This window comes from Penicillium digitatum, chromosome 3 (assembly GCF_016767815.1).
Source record: "Penicillium digitatum chromosome 3, complete sequence".
Classification (NCBI taxonomy): domain Eukaryota; kingdom Fungi; phylum Ascomycota; class Eurotiomycetes; order Eurotiales; family Aspergillaceae; genus Penicillium; species Penicillium digitatum.
The window spans coordinates 1,994,852-2,012,454 of NC_089386.1; the positions used below are offsets into that span (position 1 = coordinate 1,994,852).

General features: G+C 48.6%; 7 protein-coding genes across 7 annotated transcripts; 3 read left to right on the top strand and 4 right to left on the bottom strand.

Moving 5' to 3' along the window:
• Positions 1-467: 467 nt before the first annotated feature.
• Pdw03_8251 (BTB/POZ fold) lies at positions 468-2,515 on the bottom strand (the record flags this gene model as incomplete). The annotated part of the gene is made up of 3 exons (XM_014677905.1): positions 468-2,067; positions 2,125-2,210; positions 2,282-2,515. The coding sequence occupies 3 exons, from the start codon at positions 2,513-2,515 to the stop codon at positions 468-470; spliced, it is 1,920 nt and encodes a 639-aa protein (XP_014533391.1).
• A 545-nt stretch (positions 2,516-3,060) lies between these two features.
• Positions 3,061-5,383, top strand: Pdw03_8252 (Serine/threonine-protein kinase STK; the record flags this gene model as incomplete). The annotated part of the gene is made up of 3 exons (XM_014677906.2): positions 3,061-3,112; positions 3,184-3,236; positions 3,296-5,383. 3 exons carry the CDS (start codon positions 3,061-3,063, stop codon positions 5,381-5,383), a joined length of 2,193 nt encoding a protein of 730 aa, XP_014533392.2.
• An 858-nt stretch (positions 5,384-6,241) lies between these two features.
• On the bottom strand, positions 6,242-7,117 carry Pdw03_8253 (WW domain binding protein 11; the record flags this gene model as incomplete). Its single annotated transcript, XM_014677907.1, has 1 exon — positions 6,242-7,117. One exon carries the CDS (start codon positions 7,115-7,117, stop codon positions 6,242-6,244), a length of 876 nt encoding a protein of 291 aa, XP_014533393.1.
• A 1,422-nt stretch (positions 7,118-8,539) lies between these two features.
• On the top strand, positions 8,540-9,132 carry Pdw03_8254 (Biogenesis of lysosome-related organelles complex 1 subunit CNL1; the record flags this gene model as incomplete). Its single annotated transcript, XM_014677908.1, has 2 exons — positions 8,540-8,815; positions 8,902-9,132. The coding sequence occupies 2 exons, from the start codon at positions 8,540-8,542 to the stop codon at positions 9,130-9,132; spliced, it is 507 nt and encodes a 168-aa protein (XP_014533394.1).
• A 631-nt stretch (positions 9,133-9,763) lies between these two features.
• On the bottom strand, positions 9,764-10,189 carry Pdw03_8255 (TGF-beta-inducible nuclear protein 1; the record flags this gene model as incomplete). Its single annotated transcript, XM_014677909.1, has 2 exons — positions 9,764-10,071; positions 10,153-10,189. The coding sequence occupies 2 exons, from the start codon at positions 10,187-10,189 to the stop codon at positions 9,764-9,766; spliced, it is 345 nt and encodes a 114-aa protein (XP_014533395.1).
• Positions 10,190-10,451: 262 nt separating this feature from the next.
• Pdw03_8256 (RNAse P, Rpr2/Rpp21 subunit) lies at positions 10,452-11,120 on the bottom strand (the record flags this gene model as incomplete). The annotated part of the gene is made up of 1 exon (XM_014677910.1): positions 10,452-11,120. The coding sequence occupies one exon, from the start codon at positions 11,118-11,120 to the stop codon at positions 10,452-10,454; it is 669 nt and encodes a 222-aa protein (XP_014533396.1).
• Positions 11,121-11,439: 319 nt separating this feature from the next.
• Positions 11,440-13,462, top strand: Pdw03_8257 (ATP-dependent RNA helicase SUB2; the record flags this gene model as incomplete). The annotated part of the gene is made up of 5 exons (XM_014677911.1): positions 11,440-11,692; positions 12,211-12,621; positions 12,678-13,038; positions 13,094-13,351; positions 13,417-13,462. The coding sequence occupies 5 exons, from the start codon at positions 11,440-11,442 to the stop codon at positions 13,460-13,462; spliced, it is 1,329 nt and encodes a 442-aa protein (XP_014533397.1).
• Positions 13,463-17,603: the final 4,141 nt, after the last annotated feature.

Below are 17,603 nucleotides of genomic sequence, written 5' to 3' on the forward strand. Positions count from 1 at the left end.
CGCAAAGACTTTCTACCAGACCAGTTGTACTTGAAAGAGATCTTTGAGTCCTGCGTCTACGCAATCCAACCATGGCCTGCGAAGTCTAGAGACATCGGACTTGCTTCTATCAAAGAATTTGACTACTTGCTACTGAGCAACATCAGATTTCTCATGTACATAACTTGAACTGCTATTTAAACCAGCTACTACTTCTTTTCTTTATAGACAAAATCTATATACCTTTTTCCCTCCTGGCTGGAGTCAGCACTGAGTTTGTCATCATAGAGATTCCACTAGAGGGCCGAATATACACAGAGGATCATCACAAGCGCTCCCTTCATTTCCTAGACACTGTGGCCTTATCTCCAATCTTGAGTTGCTTAGACGTATATATTAACCAGCCCGGGGGGCCCCTAAACAGCCCGATGAAAACAGGAGACGCTGTTGGTCAACTAATTTGGAAGCAGTGGCGAAACCCCAGATGCCTAAGCCTCGAGGTTGAGTCGCTCCAACAAATCATCCAGCTTCTCGAGCAAGATCTCATAGTTCATTGTATCTTCCGAGAATTCATCCTCGACAATCGCGCCATCCAGAGCTCGAATCACCGGGGCATGGATTTGCGGCTGCTGCCCTTGACTGGCAGTAGCTTTTTTGGAGACTTCCAGGCTTTTGACACCTTCTGCAAGGCCTATAACATCTTCCGGCTGCTCGTCTTCATCGACATCTTCCGGTGGTTCATTTTCTTCCATCATCTCATCCAGGCCAGCCTCATCAAATCTCAATCTAAAGCGCTCTCCAAGATAGAACCGGATATCATCCAGCATTTCAATGGAATCGGTTTCCTGTCTCGCCTTGATGCGAGATGCTGATTCTAGAATCAACTCCGCAAATTCAGGGCTATCTATATGTGCTTCCAGCCGATATGCGAGATATCGAGCGGCAAATTCTTCCAATCGCTGCACGCGGGTCAACCATGCAGCTCGAATGATTGAGTAGATGTCAATGTCATCTTCATCCACCGTGCCGCGAGTTCTCGCAGCTTCATTCTGGGACATTCCGGCACTGCCAAGGGTGCTGATGACCACCGCAGCTTTCGTCTTCAACTTCTCAATGAAGAGCATGTCTGCGGCGAACAAGACATCAACAGCGATTTCTAAGGGGAAGTCGGCTCTCTCGGTGTATAAGAATGTAAGAATAATTTGCAAGACTTCAGGCGAACAGTTGACGTCGATGACCGTCAGATTCTCACTAAGATAGGCTTCACGAAAAGTGGATGTAAACATTGCCTGGAAAAACTCAGACCGCAAAAGCATTGCTCGATGACATGGGAAGATAATTGATTTCGGCGCCTCGGGAGTCTTCTGATTCGCGGTAGAGATAGCGCCAATGGGAATCGAACTGAATGTGCCATTGCTGAATTCTGGTGTGTTTATGTCCGCTTCCTCCTCTTCCTCGGGGAGTTCATCCGCCCTCAGAAGAACATCAGCGAAGATCGCATTGCTTCGTCTCCACTTCACCTCGTTCACTTTCGAAGTCTCCACCTCGAGCTTATTCCCCAGAATATTCTCCTGGAACCATTGTTCCATTTGATCTCGGCCCTTGGAAATATCGTCGGTTCTTCTTTGTCTTGCACGTCTCCTGTCTCCGCTATCACGGATACTGTCTAGAAGACTGGGAATCTCCAAGTGCTTGGATATTCTACTCAACCCTGCAAAAGTCTCGGATTCCGTGAAGTCTGACCCTGGTCCACTTCTCAAGTCCCGAGGAGCTTCTCCAAAATACAGGTATTTGATAGCGGCGCCGAACGCCTCGGGAGGAATGGTACTGGGGAGATTCCATGTTGTAGCGTCTGGATTCACGGCTAGTTTACCATAGAAATACGGAGAACGTGCCGCGAGAATGAATTTGTGGAGGTGAAGCGACTCGTCGGATGCAGTCACAACAAAATCAGTTGTTAATGGAGACTCACGAGTGAGAAGTGAAGTTATATGCGCGGCTAAAGGCTGGAGGGGGTCCGTGGACTTGGAAAAATCATATTCCAGAAGGAGGTTTCGTATCCGGTCGTTTAGGGCATTATAAAGACATCTATGGGACCACCATCGTTAATTCTAGCCACTCTATAGAGAACCCATTGACATTCACCTCTCACCCTGAAATGTATCTCGCTCACAAAGTGCACCAGACTCAAGAAGAAGTTGCACAACTTCATAATGACCACAGAGACTCGCCTACCAATCTCATTGGTTATTATGTGGTACGCGGGGTTGACATAGTCGGTTTATCAACATATTGTACTCACCAGGATCAATGGCGTGTAATCATAGGGATCACGCGCATTGACATTGACGCCCTCGGTGATTTTTTCCTGGCAGACTTTCAAATCGCCCTGACGACATGCGCTGCATAGTTCACGAAATGGCTCACTGAGATCTAAAGGGTTATCGTCCTTAATAGTACCCTCCTTAATCAATTTCTTCTCATTGACTAAGCTGATCTCTAGCTGATCCTTCCGCAGCACAGTTGGTTCATCCATCATGCAAATTGCCTGGAACAACAGGGTCGAGGTGGGATGAGGGCCAACGGCCAACGGCGGGGCGAAAATGGGCTTATCGATAATAGTCACGTGTCCGAGCAACTGTAAAGTCTGTTATTAAGGAGGTGTTTTAACTAAACAGAGTGAGGAGAGTAAACACAGTGATTTCAAGATTGGGTAGTAGAAGTGTCGAGATATATATACTCAAGGTTACAAGCCATAGAAAGGGTAAGAAATGTAATTGAACAAAGGTCATTCGGTGACTTGCCTCCTTCCGACCGTTTTGATGAACACACCCCCACCGCCTGCTGGGTTGGGCAAAGCGCCATAATCAACCGTTGCATAGCAACGATCCCCCAAACATCCGTCTTCAAAGCTCCAGTTCATATTGCCCTGACTCTTCCTCAAACATTCGATTCTGCAGTTCGACTCTTTTTCTTCACTAACGCAGGACCCTTATCCTCAGACCGTTCATGCATCATTGACTCTCATTCTTCTGTTTCGTTTTCACCTCATTGTCCTAACCTCCACAGCAATCTACAGTCATGGCGATTGCTTTGGCTGAGGCCGATAAGTATGAGATTTTGGACAAAATAGGTAATTTCGGCCTTAATTTTGACCAGATTACGTTCTACATGTTCAAAACTAATCGGTGTATATTCAATTAGGTTGCGGTTCCTTCGGGATTATTCGCAAAGTCAAGCGGAAGTCAGATGGATTCGTAAGTGTAGTGCATTGTTGGCATCTTCAACCGGGACTAACCTCAACTTCCTCCTATAGATTTTATGTCGCAAGGAAATCAACTACATCAAAATGTCACAAAAAGAGCGCGAACAACTCACTGCCGAATTCAACATTTTGAGTTCTCTTCGCCACCCAAACATCGTCGCATACTACCACCGAGAACATCTCAAGGCCAGCCAGGACCTGTACCTGTACATGGAGTACTGTGGTGGTGGAGATTTAGGCATGGTCATTAAAAATCTGAAGAAGGCCAATAAATACGCCGAGGAGGAGTTTGTTTGGCGCATTCTCTCGCAGCTTGTCACTGCCTTGTTCCGGTGTCACTACGGATCCGATCCCGCCGAAGTCGGATCGAACATTCTCGGTCCGGCCCCCAAGCCATCTGGTCTTAAGGGAAAGCAGGGGCAAGTCACTATCTTGCATCGCGACCTGAAACCGGAGAACATCTTTCTTGGTAGCGACAACACCGTCAAGCTAGGCGATTTTGGTCTATCCAAGCAAATGCAATCCCACGACTTCGCATCAACTTACGTTGGCACGCCTTTCTATATGTCACCGGAAATATGTGCGGCTGAAAAGTACACCCTGCGATCTGACATTTGGGCGGTCGGCTGCATCATGTACGAACTCTGCCAGAAAGAGCCTCCTTTCAACGCTCGCACCCATATTCAACTAGTTCAGAAAATTCGCGAGGGAAAGTTCGCCCCCTTGCCTGATTACTATTCACCAGAGCTCAAGAACGTTATTGGAAGCTGTCTGCGGGTCAATCCAGATCACCGCCCCGATACTTCCGCTCTGATTAATCTTCCTATCATTCGCCTAATGCGCAAGGAGAAAGAGGTTGTTGACCTCGGAAAGACCCTGCGCCGACGTGAGGAGGTTGCTGTCCATAAAGTCCGCGAAATGGAACAGAACCTCGCCAAGAGAGAAGCAGAACAGCAACATCTCAAGGCCGAAATTGAAAATACTGTTCGACGAGAGTGGGAGGTCAAAGCCCGCTTGGAAATTGATCGCCAGGTGCAAAGCGAACTTGACCGACTCCGTAAGCGATTTGAGTCTGAAGTGCAAGAAAGGGTTGCCATTGAGGTGAAGAAGTACAAGCACAACACTTCGAACAGCAATACCTCCCGAGATGATGTTTTTCGCACGAGTACCCACGGCTCTGGGTCCTCTCGGTCCAGCAACCAAGGTTGGCGGTCTTCTCGGTCTTCTGCCAACTTGACAGACGACAGTGATACTACCCCCTCATCAAGCGCCGACATCACCCAGGTGTCTCTGGGCTCTCCTCCACCAAATTCACGAAAGCAGTCCAAGAAAGAGACGCGAACACCATTTTGTCGGTCCAAGACAGTTGTTGATTCACCGGTAGATGTTCAAATGGCCGAGCCGTCACCTATTTCGATTGCTTCGCTTTCCCTGTCCCCTCGCCGCACTTCCGCCCAAGGCGGCGCTCGCAATATCTTTGCAGAGGCCGAGCGGAACAAAGCCAAGTGGGAGCCCACCCTAGCCTACTCTGACGATGAGGACGACACCCCCGACTTGCCCTCACCAACTCGGCCTAAGGTGAAGCCTGACCCATTGAAGGCCCCGCGGCGACCTCTACTTCGCCAGAACACCGCAGCTCTAATGCAGAAACTTAGCACCCAGCCTTCTTTGTTCCCTTCTAGTGGCACTCGACTTCCTCAATCTACGAGCGTATCAGCCTCCCAGTCAGAAGAGCGCAGTGCAAGTGAGAGCAGATCCAGATCGCCCCACCGCCGTCTGACTAAAATCCCATCATCCGCCAACCTTGCTGCCGACGCGGGCACCTCACCAACTCGCAAGAGTGCCTCGAAGCAGCCAGCTCCCCCTGCCAAGAATGGGGGTGGCGGCGAAGAGATGTTCAAGGCTGTCATGCAGCGCAACATGGGTGGACGCACTCTGGTTGAACTCGCACAGGCGAGAGCAGGAGGCCGCCCGATGGATGAAGTCAAGCGTTGTGCCAGTGACTCGCGCGCTGGCGGCCCCACTATGAGCGTGAAATGCTCTGAACGTGATGCCCCTGCTATCTGGAACCCTGAACTGGACGACATGCCCAGTCCCTTCCTTGCCCGTGGCAGGAAGGTTATTCGCAACTTGCGATAGTCTTTCACTCAGATCGCATTTCCTTTACATTTACTTTGTTCTATTCAATTTGGTCCTGGTTTCGGAATATTTGATGGCGCCTTGATCCGGTGTGGTTGGAGTTTGTTGATTGGAAGGTCTTTCTTTTTTTTTCCCTTCCTGGATTTGGATTTTGATAATTTGGTTTCTTTGGAAACCCTTCCCGCGGCTTCGGATTTCGCACTTCCCTTCTTGCGCATACTTTCCCATTACGTCACGGAGTTGGCCCTAATGATTTCGGAGCATCCTTGCCACATGCAAGACACGGAGTTTGATTCACATATCCATGGCTCGTCTATGGCTCGTTGCCTTCGTTGGCTACACACTTGCCTCCCCGAATGGGCTCTTTACTACTTTTTTCTTTTGTTTCTTATGCCGTCACGCCCTTTTCCTACAAGGAGATGATTCAGTTCTCTTGTACATTTGTTTGCATTAGCCATGCATTGACTGTTGAATTTTGTAATTTCAATCCTATTCCTCTAAACCTACAACTCATTCCTGAAGTCCTCGTCCGTTCCAAACAAAATGCGTGCAAGTTTATACACTCAGAGTTCTGGTCTTGCAATGGTTCAAAAATGGATGTACATTGAGACGAAACATCCAGGTTTGGCATCATTCCAGACTTGCGGTTGGGCTGTAGAAGTTTGTGCCGACTTGCTAGATATGCGACTCGAGTCGTCTCTAGTGTCAGCCCTAAATTGGTTGCCCGGTTTACCTAACCACCTTTTGCACAAAGTTTATACATGGACTAGACAAGTATGGACATTTGACTGTAATCTGCGGCATGATACGTGCATCATGTTTATTGAACCTTTCTGTTCACAAGGTCGATTATTACGCCTAAGCCTCCTCATCTTCGACCTCTTCTACCCGAACATGCTTACTCTCTTGGTTTAAACGCCGCTCCTCCTCTTCTAAAGTCAACATCCAATCCTCCTGTGGCGAGTCGCCAGCCTGTGCTTCTGGGGCGGGGCCGGCATTATACCCAGCTTTCTCAAGCTTGTCCATTTCTTCTGGTTCCAACAACCTCCCTTTTCCCTTGATTGACTGCTGTTTCATTCTGACCGCAGCGGGAACAAACTTCTTGGTTGCCTCCTGTCGCAGGTCCCGAATCTGAGGCTTCGCTTCGTAAACAGTTTTGGCCACCGGAACCACTGTTGGACGAGATGGCAGAGGGTGAGGACCACTGCGCTCAACGTTCTGTTGCGAAGGTATGTTTCCATCCCGTCTGCGCTGGTGCTGCCGCGGGATCGGTGGCGGTGTATCCCGCGGCATGGGTATCCTTCGTACATCCTCATCCGTGTCGCTGCTGTCACTATCGCGAGGCATTCGTGTTTCATCTGAGCCTCGCCTTCGCTTCCCGAGCACCCCGTCGCCACCACCCCGTCTAGCCCCATCCCCCTGTCGGCCCCCTCTACCGCCGTGATCGAACCGGGGTGCCTTGTCACCAAGAGCCTCACGCGCCTTCAGAACTGCTCGCAAATCCTTCTCCAGCGCTTCAAGAAGCTCCTTATCGCGCGGCCGTAGTTGCTGTCCCGATTCCTCGGCTTCTTTGAAACTGTTGATCTGGCGCTGAATTCGGTCTGGGTTGCGGCGCGCAAGTTTCTCGTTTCGGCGCGCTAGTGCCTCTGCTTTGCCTTTCTTCAACTCCTTTTGTTTGTCCTGTTTCCGCTGCGCTGCGGCAGGGTTGATCGAGCGCTCTTTATCTTTAGCCATGACGTCAAGCTGATGTTGGAAATAGTGTGTGGAAGGTTTGCAATTATCGGTGCGTAACCTAGTTGTCAAAGCCGGTAAGAGATGCCTTGGGCTCTTTTCGAATCAATTCCAGAGATCGCCAATTAGATACCAGCACAAATGTCTGGGCTCTGTGGGGGTTGTCGCACGTGAACGATGTAGTTGGAAACAAGAATGCAGAGCGTCTACTAGAGAAAGAAGGCGTGCAATGAGGATAGCCGGTTCGTCTGTCTCGTAGAATAATAGGCGATCAAAGCGATAGATCGCTTCGACTGGATCGATCGCGTCGGGCCGTAAGGTCGAGACTGCAGGTGTCCGGAATTGGGATTGGATGACGCTCACAGGCCGATTGAGAGAGTCAATGAAAAAGCGGTGTGTCAGGTAAATTTGCTGGTTTCAGTCTCCCAGCATAGGTAGTTAAAGTTGGGTGTGATAATGGCCAAGTGAAGAAGTTGAGGTCGAAGTTGAAGTTGTTATTTTAATGAGGTACAGAGTAGCGACGGAAGACTTCCCCACTGTTGAGTCCTGGACATTTTCGGTTGGCAGAAAACTAAACTCGTCACAAACACAAAGTCAAAGCGGAGAAAGAGGCGGTGAGCTCTGAGCCCAATCAAAGTCAAGTCTCAACTGGTAGCTGCAAGTGGAGAGCTACCGTTCATCACTATCCGAGTACTCCGTACATTGTACATCTATGTCTATATTGATTAAAGATGTTGTATATCTCCAAAAGCATCAAAAATATCACCATTGCATATATAGCTATATGACTGAGTATGGCTATCATTTTCTCACATTTCTGGTTTATATACTCCTTACTGCAGAGCCTCCTGGATCTCCCACCTCATCGAGCTGGCTGCAGAGCCCAGCATTTAGCCTCGCAATGTCCACTATTTAAAAAATCCAATCGGGGAGGTACTTAATGGATGAAAACAATAGAAACCCCTCTATAGTACTCAATGCAAGAAATTCATAATGTGCTAAACACTGCTTTTTTTGGATTTCCGTTCCATCTTCAAGCCCCTCTTTATGGAGAGGTCCGAGGTATCATATTTCCGCTTGGGCTTGTGCCCCAGAATTCATAAAAAGAGAAATCTCATTAGCCTCTTCCTCGGGGACTGTAAGTGGCTTCTTTGATAGCCGCACACTACCGCCAAACTCTCAGCGGCTCACGTCTTCTTCTCCGCCTCTTTTCCCCTTGTTTGATTTCCCATGGAAAACAAGAAGCTTCCCTCCTCTCTTTTACCATCGATAGTCGCCTTCCCCAACCTGACTGCAGTACATCGCAGCCTCTGCTCTCTACACCTTCCATCCTCCATCATGACCTGTGGTCCGTTGAGTCTCACATCGAGTTTGATCGGCGCCTCGTAGACTGTCGCGGTCGGAGCATGTCTCTGCCGGGACCAAATGTCCGTCTCAGCCTCGATTCCCGATACTTCGCTTGGCCTCACCTCTTCCGAGATCCAAATTCTCCGTCAGCAACAGCAGATTGTTTTGCAGGGCGGCCATGCCGGCAATGGGGTGGCCAGGGGCAGAGGCGCCGGAAGAACCAGCAATTCCAGCTCGCGCGCAACCAGTGCTGCCAGCAGCCAGGGCCGTTTGCTGCTGGACCCTATGAGCCTCCTCGCACTATCGCACCAGTTTGACGTGTTGCAGGCTCAGATCAGTCACCGGATCGAATATGTATGTTTCCCCAGTGGTTCTTGACCGCATGTCCATATCATCGGGAAATCACAATTCGTTGTTTTAACATGAGATGTCCTTGCTAGCTCGAGGATCAAATGCAGCGCTCTATCCAAAATACCTACGACCGCGCGGGAAACGTCATTCGCAATGCTGATGCCGAAATTGCCCGCACCCGTGAAATCTTGGCCTTGATTGACGAGTTGGACAATGAGTTGGCGAAAATTGCTCATATCCGTGATATCGTCAAGTCATTCCGTGGCCGGATCGAGAACTTAGATCACCGCATTGACCAGAGTTCTCGGCTACGACGATGATGCCTTCCCACATCCCCCCCCCCACATGCTTACTTCAAACCCACACCTATCTTGAAGCGCTTTGAAAGACCGTGTACGGTCATGCGTTCTGCACATCTTACATTTACTCGACCACTGGATGGTCGGACAGATATACACCTATGTATGCCCCACATAAGTACCCAAACCAGAACATACCAAAGCCGAGAGAACAAAAAGAAAGAAAAAACTAAATGTCGAATGTGTTTTTGAAGACTATTGTTCCTGAATGCGTCCCAGACACCATATTCATACATCTCACATTTCACTGGTCTGAGTATCTGCTTTGTGAAACAATCGGCTGGAAGAATTGCATGCCTCGCGGCACCATAAAGGTGAGACACCGACGTTGAGCGTGTGCGAACTCGAAGAAACCGCGAATTTTTCAAGACTGCTCGCACTGTGCCGACAATGCTATGGCAACCCGGTTCACACTCGGTACTGGAAATTCATGAGATTTGATGACTATCATGAAGGATGTTGGATGTTATTTCAAGCGCACAAAACACGACTCTTCTTTAAATCTTCTTTATTTGATGCTTCTTCTATTCCTCCCTTTTTTATATTCCCTTCTCTGCATGTTGCGTGTACACTGCTCTGGGGTTTCTTTTTTTTAGCGTTGATGTTGGCTCTTGCTTTTCATAGTGATGGTTATAGCTTGGCCTATGGTGTTCTGCAATATCACTGGATCAAATCGACTGGATCGTACGTTGCATTGCATTGGGTCCTTCAAGGTTGACATGAGAATTTCAGGTGCGGCGGACTTGACGTTCTTCTCTTCCTGAGCCTTGATGCGCTTCTTCATTTGAATCTTCTCCTTGTGGCGATTCTGCTGGTACAGCTTGGCCCGCAGACCACGCAGGTTCTGGGCATCGTGAGACGCCTTGTGTCCCTCACGAGCCAGGCGCTTACGCACGCGCTCTTGGAATGTCAAGGTTTAGATTTGAACACCAAGCAGGTCGTCGGCGTGAGTGTGGTCGCTAAGGATGTGCTGATACTCACGGGGGTTGAGGCCTGTTCCGGTGATGAGGGTGGACATAATTGCCCCGATTTGATAGAGACCCCTAGTCATTGTAGCAGGGATCTCATTAGCTGATGCAAAGCGCGGTCGACAGGCTCGACGAGGGCGCCTTGATCATGTCGTTGATAATGGCAAAAGCGGGTGCACTGGCCTGTTGACGTGCCCTGAAAGTGCAACCGCACTATTTTTGTGCTCTGTAGGACACGAGAGAATGCCCAGGGTGTAAGATTCAAGTGTGGAAGTTGCCCAACACGTAATAGATAATATTAGCGGGTGCGATTCATGCCACTGGGACATCTGGGGCATCCAACATTGGCACATTCTCCTCACGTAATTCGACTGCTTCTCCTTGCAACGCCGCCAAGGCATGCACTTCTGGTGTGCTCACTTCATGTAGGAACGCCAAATCTTTCTCCTTGCGGCGCTCAACAAGCTTTTTCCCACGTTTCTCCGTCCGAGGGAATCGCTTTTCAGTCCCGCATGAGAGGCACCGGACGACAAGTACATCGGCCCATGGCTTCTTGCCGCCGCGACTTGCGTTTCTGGTTTCATGCGAACAAGTCACTCCAGGCATCAAGATGGTATCACAGCGCTTGCAAACTGATCGTTTCAGTGTGACTGGCAGCCGCATCTGCGTCTTCATTGCAACGGCGCGTAGATGTGACACACAGACCCTTGAAATGTTTCTCAATGGCTCTTGGGTCTTCTTTTGAGTCATAGACCAAACTTGCCGTTGGGTATCTACTGTGTGGCCAATATCCCCCAAGTCAACATGACTAGCAACTGAGGTGTGTTCATTGCTTTGAACTTTGGCGTTCTGACCCTGGGCGAGTGTAGATTTACCCTGGAAATATGCGGCGGCTTGGTGTAAATAATCCAGCCGTGCTCGAATGTGGCTCTGAGAGTTCTTGGAATTCTTGACTTCCTTCTTTCCTTTGGCTTTTGCCATTCTCGAAAATTCGACTAATCACCAAGTGGATTTTACGGTTGTTTGCTGCAATTTGCAATTCGAGAAAAGCTTCCTCTCATTTGACGCTAAACCAAAAGCGGTGAGGCTGAACAACCACGTGATGCTCCCTTGGTAAGGTCTTCGTCCTACCGCCTTATGACTTCTTCCCCTGCACCTTTGTCCATCGAGACCTGCCACATTCCCGCGGTCCATACTCTTCTCCTTGCTACCTTTGTCTTCTTTTCACTTCAACCCCTCATCATCACTCTTTCGCAGTCCTCTTTCCTCTTCCCCTCAAAACTCGCCTATTTACGCCGCTATGTCTCACGAGGAAGATCTTATCGACTACTCTGATGAGGAGCTTCAGACCACCACAGCACCTACCACCACTGCTGCGCCTGCCACCACCAATGGCGATGCCGACAAGCAAGGTGACTTGACTGTAACCGGTGGCCGCCCCGACAAGAAGGGCAGCTACGTCGGTATCCACTCGACCGGTTTCCGCGACTTCCTGCTGAAGGGTGAACTTCTGCGCGCCATCACCGACTGCGGCTTCGAACATCCATCGGAGGGTTAGTCTAACTCATTATTCCCACAAGCGTTCCTCCATTTGTTCAATCTCCAACGTCCGTCCATCCTCGCGGGAAGATTCTTCTGTCGGTATTTGGCAATCAGTCGTGTTTCGAATCTGCAGACGACATGAGGATTGGTGCTCCTGAAAAAGGGCACTATCTCATCACCATATTTGCGTTTGGTCCTGTGGCGCTCTTGCGCTAAGCCTGAGCCTCCGTCCCTAACTCTTACGTACTTCATGGAGATTGGCGCACGCGGTGGAAGACTGTGATATTCATCACGTTTCTTCTCCTTGTGAGGCGCACCTCATGTTGTCTGCAGAATATGATAGGCCGCACACAAAAATCATGGCTCTTGAATGTGACATACATTCATGGTGTTTTGATCAAGCGGTGGAAGATGACCGCCCACACATCAGTTTGATGTCGTCAAGGGATGGACGGACTTTGCGAGACGGAAATTTTTTTGCTTCTTCTTTCGTCGAACCCAATCTAACATCGGCTCCGCCTCCCAACAGTCCAACAAGTTTGCATCCCGACTTCTATTTTGAACGTCGATGTTCTTTGCCAAGCCAAGTCCGGTCTTGGTAAGACCGCGGTCTTTGTTCTCACCACCCTTCACCAATTGGAGCCCGTTCCTGGCGAGTGCCAGATCCTGGTTATGTGCCACACCCGTGAGCTAGCTTATCAGATCAAGAACGAGTACGCCCGTTTCTCGAAGTATTTGCCCGACGTTAAGACTGCGGTTTTCTACGGTGGTACCCCAATCCAGAAGGACGTCGAGATCCTGTCCAACAAAGAAACCCACCCCAACATTGTGGTCGCCACTCCCGGTCGTCTGAACGCGCTGGTCCGCGACAAGAAATTGTCCTTGCGCAACGTGAAGGCTTTTGTTCTCGATGAGTGTGACAAGATGCTTGACCAGATCGGTACGTGCATACTAGATACGACTTGATTATCACATTCCACTAACATCCTGCCTCAGATATGCGCCGTGATGTCCAGGAAATCTTCCGTGCCACTCCCGCTGACAAGCAGGTCATGATGTTCAGTGCCACCCTCTCTCAGGAGATTCGTCCCATCTGCAAGAAGTTCATGCGCAACCCGCTGGAGGTCTATGTCGATGACGACACCAAGCTCACTCTTCACGGCTTGCAACAGTACTACATCAAGCTCGACGAGAAGGAGAAGAACCGTAAGCTGAATGAGCTTTTGGACAACCTTGAGTTCAACCAAGTCATCATCTTCGTCAAGAGCACTCAGCGTGCCAACGAGCTGGACAAGCTGTTGCGAGAGTGCAACTTCCCTAGTATCGCAGTTCACTCTGGTGTCAGCCAGGAGGAGCGGTAAGTCCATTCGAGTTTTTCCACTCGCCACATCAATTTGCTGACCTCCGTCTAGTATCAAGCGCTACAAGGAGTTCAAAGAGTTCAACAAGCGCATCTGTGTTGCCACTGATGTCTTTGGCCGTGGTATTGATATCGAGCGCATTAACCTCGCAATCAACTATGATCTTCCCGCCGACGCCGACTCTTACCTTCACCGCGTTGGTCGTGCCGGTCGTTTCGGTACCAAGGGTCTTTCTATCTCCTTCGTCAGCAACGAGGATGATGAGAAGGTCCTTAAGGAGATTGAGAAGCGCTTTGAGGTTGCCCTTCCGTACGTTTTCTTCCCAGTTCTAAAAATACGTTGTCCTTTTTGCATAAGACTAACCATGTTCGCAGTGAGTACCCCGAGGCTGGTGTTGACTCTACCACCTACATGGCCTAGGCATGTCTGGGTGAAAACTTTGTTGATTTGAATTTTCTTTTTCTCTTTCCAATTGTTATGGCGCACTAGCTCGGGTTTTGATATGTTTTTCTCCGTCGTTGGGCGCTGCCTCTGCCCTCCAGCGGTTTTGAAGTGAGGCACAACCCTTCCATGTATTCGAAAACAGCAATGGAAGCAAGAATGAGTTAGCCCTGCACGACTGTTCACCCGTATCATGACCGTATCTTGACGGGAATTCTGGGATCACACTGTCGAGCTGCGATGTCATCGTAATCAACGTCTGCGAGACCAGTTCCAGCCAAAGACAATCAGATAGAAATATGCACCGCCCTGCGGTCGTGGTTTCAACCAGATGACCCGAAGACCCTGCCAAGATCCGATCCAGCCAGAGTGGATATAGACACCAGAATTTAATCTCCGATCATCAGTGTTCCTCGTGTGGTTTGCCCATCTCGGTCAGAGCTGGTCCACCTGTAACTCTAGGGGCCTCATCTTTAACCCCCACCCTGCCAAGTGTCAACAAGCGGAACATTTGTAGATTTGTAGATGGTGGCCGTAGTTCCAATCTGACTTGCAGAGCCTCCGTAACTACTTTGGCCATCCTTTACCCGACCTTTTGTATCAGCGATGGGATTCTTGACTGGTTACAATACAAGCACCTTATCGATCTGGGCACGACAGGTATGCTTAAAGTTTAGGATGCTTCATGTTTGGAACATCTGCCAATCCACAGTGAATACAGCTTGTCAGGGTCTGTAACGCTGTTCGATTTACAACAAGTTCAGGATGTCTCCGTATCCGCCAATTATACAGTTACAAGATAAGTTTCGCCTGCAGGGACCACTGGTAAGTTGAACATCCGGTAAGGAAATTGGGATTCTCTCAGGGGCGAGTGGCAAGACATGCAGAAAGGTCACTAATTAAGTTTTTCTAGTGCGAAGGACACACTGCATCTAAATAAACGGAGTACGGAGGGTGGTGTCTGGAAGTATATAGTAAACAAAATAAATAAAATGGATGGCTGTTGACCGTACACCTCAAACCCACCCAGGTCGAAAGAACGTACAGAGGAAACATGAATAGAGAGCACATCACATAAGAGGCCTGCAATCTAAAAGTACCACCTACAGTTACTTGTTGCGTTATTTTGAGGTGGAGACCCAAGGCCAAATGAGCTTAGCCCGAAGCACTAGAAAGAAAGACACTAAGCGCATTTAAGTAAACAAGGCAGAGAGGAGCGTCGGCTGGTACGAGTGGCTCTGTCTCATACCAATGTTCGAGTCTGCGGGCGTTCGCCGCGTGATTTGAAGATGCTTTTCATGGCACAACGCTGGTACAAAGTAGCTATCCAGATGCGGAGTCCTTTGTTCTTCGTATACATTAGTGTACGGAATCTACACGGCTCTCTCTCAACTCCGTCAGCCTCACTAGACACAGCGTGAGAGAAGTCCATCGGAAATGACGATAGGCTGTGTATGTTATATACTGGTACCGAGTATTTTACACCTCTCTCCTTTTTTTTTTTTTTCTTTTTTTTCCATCCGTCAGGTTCCGAGATAATTTAACCATAACTGGATGTGGGCTCTAGGCTTTATCGAAGGCACCGAGGGGTCCACTGTGAGATTAACTTGGTTTCAGTGACGACTTGCATTTCGATATTGATTAATTCCAGGGTCAAACGTGGTACGGAGTACTTCAATTATGGCACTCATATTTGGGGTCCGTACGGAGTACTCCGTATACGAAGTCCAATCTAAAGGCCCAAATTACGATCTTCTAGGCTGGAGCGATGTCATGACATCTGTGGCTTTCCCCTAATGCCATCAGATCCTTCATTCAAAAGCCAATGATTGTGGCTTAGGGAGCATAACACAAAGTGATGATGCTTTGACAGTGACGATCTATTTCCGGGTTTCTGCAAACGTGGTTCAGCACCTGCCACCTGTCGGCTTGGAAACACAACTATCCTTATTCGAACGTTTTGGTGTGTCCTCTTCTCCCTACGGAGTACAGGATAGAGTCAACATGGCGAGTGAGTGCTGTCTATTTCCGGTCCCGAGACAAGAAAGAGAGGTGTCGAATGCAACATGCACTGTCATTTTTGCGGTTCCACTTGCACAACGGGGGGTAATATTTGTGCATATGCAGATTTGCCTTAGTGTCCTACGGAGCATGCTCCCCCAGAGATCTAGACTGGTTCTAAATGACAGACCCTAGTCTACAACATACAGGAGATGTGATTGATCCATGCTCTACGGAGTAGTCCTTTCACTGTTGGACCGGAACATCAGGGACATTCTGCAGCGGTTGCTGCTATGGCTTGCTTTTCTTTTTTTTTTTTGCACCCCCTCTTTTGCGCATGCCCTCAAAAATCCCAGGACCATTTTTAAGGCCATTGTCAGCTTGAATGAATCAGAAATTTTTCCCCTAATATTAGAAAGACTCTCTGGAACCGATTCCTTGATGCGGCTGGACCAGCTGCAAGCATCATTGCTTGGGCACGCGCGTGCCGATCACTACAATGGTATGCTGCGACTATCAACGCCGCAACGCCGCCCCCTTCCAAGGTATGTGGAGGGTTGATCTTGAACATGTCATGTCAGTTGTAATTCCCTCGGCCTCTATAAAGTAGTCCAGGATGAATTGATGAGCTGTGCAAGTCGGGTGGTTAGAAGTCTCCAATGATAAAAAAAAAGGCATGAATCGCTTTGACCTAAGTCTCGGAGCTGGTGCCCTTTTTCACTTGTATCACGATCATTCCCCCCCCCCCCCCCTCAAAAGTCCAACATTCTTCCCACGATCCAAGAGAATGTTGCGGTGGGTGGACGAGGGGACATTCAACCCCCTCTCATCGTTGTTCTAATGTCGTACAAAAGACAATAGACAATGCCCGGTGGCTATGTTCTGTAGTACATCCGCCCAGTTGTCACTTGAATGTCGATCAGGGAATACAAATTTGATGGGTTTAGATGCATGCTGTGTGAACCACCCCAGGTACCGTATACATGCATGGTTGATGCCATGCATGTGGATTAAGAGGGTACCGAACCAGACCTATCCCCTTGGAATGGGTAAAAGAATGTGCCCGACACGTTGTCTGAATCATAGGCACTGGATACCACAGTTGCTGTTTCCTTTGTAGATGAAAAATATACCGGAAGATACAATCCATGGTTCATATCCAGGAAACGTGCTAGGGATTCTCAATTTTGAAAAGCCACTACTGCACTGTTGACAGGTCTACACCTTGCCTCCAGATCCAGCCGAGATATGGAGTAGATTGGGCTGTTAGAGATCGATAACCAGAGATGCGACCTGCACCACGGTGAGTCTGTTCAAGTCCATCGGATGTTTGTGCCTCGAGGAATGAATAGAGTCCAGACGCAGATCGAAAAGAGGAAAAAGACCAAAAAAAAACTCCCCATTCAAAATTACAGTATTGGCCTGTATGAAAAAAAAAAAAAGAAAATCGAAAAGGACATTTACAAAATGTGAAGTTAAATATAGTATCAGACTATCAAGACACCAATATGCATGAAGTACTCCGTACATGCCCAACCTTCAACTCTAGCAATTTATATTTTTTTATATATGCAACATATTGAACAGATATCGGCCCTTACCCAAGGGTCCAAATATCCAAGTATCGTGTTAGTAGATGAGAGAGATCCGAAGATATCTCGGTATTGGAGAGCCGCAAAATGTGGAGGCTAGATCGTTTACTACGGAGTAGAATGGATCCAGGGTGTATCAACCAGAGACGGAAAGAGAGTAAAATGAAGATCAAGTTGATCAAAAACATCTGCATCCATCTTCGTTCGAATGATTCTTATCGCTCCTTGATTTCCGTTTCCGGACTGAGGGGGATCCACGACCATTGGGTACTGGCAAGTCTCAAGGAGAAAAAGAAAAAGATATTTTGTTGACCGATCGCATTCAAGACCTTTTCTCTCTCTTTTCCCTCCCCCCCTAAGACGAGCATTTCACGAGAGAGAAATCGAGAAGAGAGAAAAGATATACGGCAAGAAACTTGAACGTGGACAACCCTGTCTTTTCCTTCTTTTCCTTCTTTTCCTTCCGGTCTGAGCTTCCATTCGAATTTCATCCTTCCTGATTACAACTCCCTTTTTTTTAATCCCCT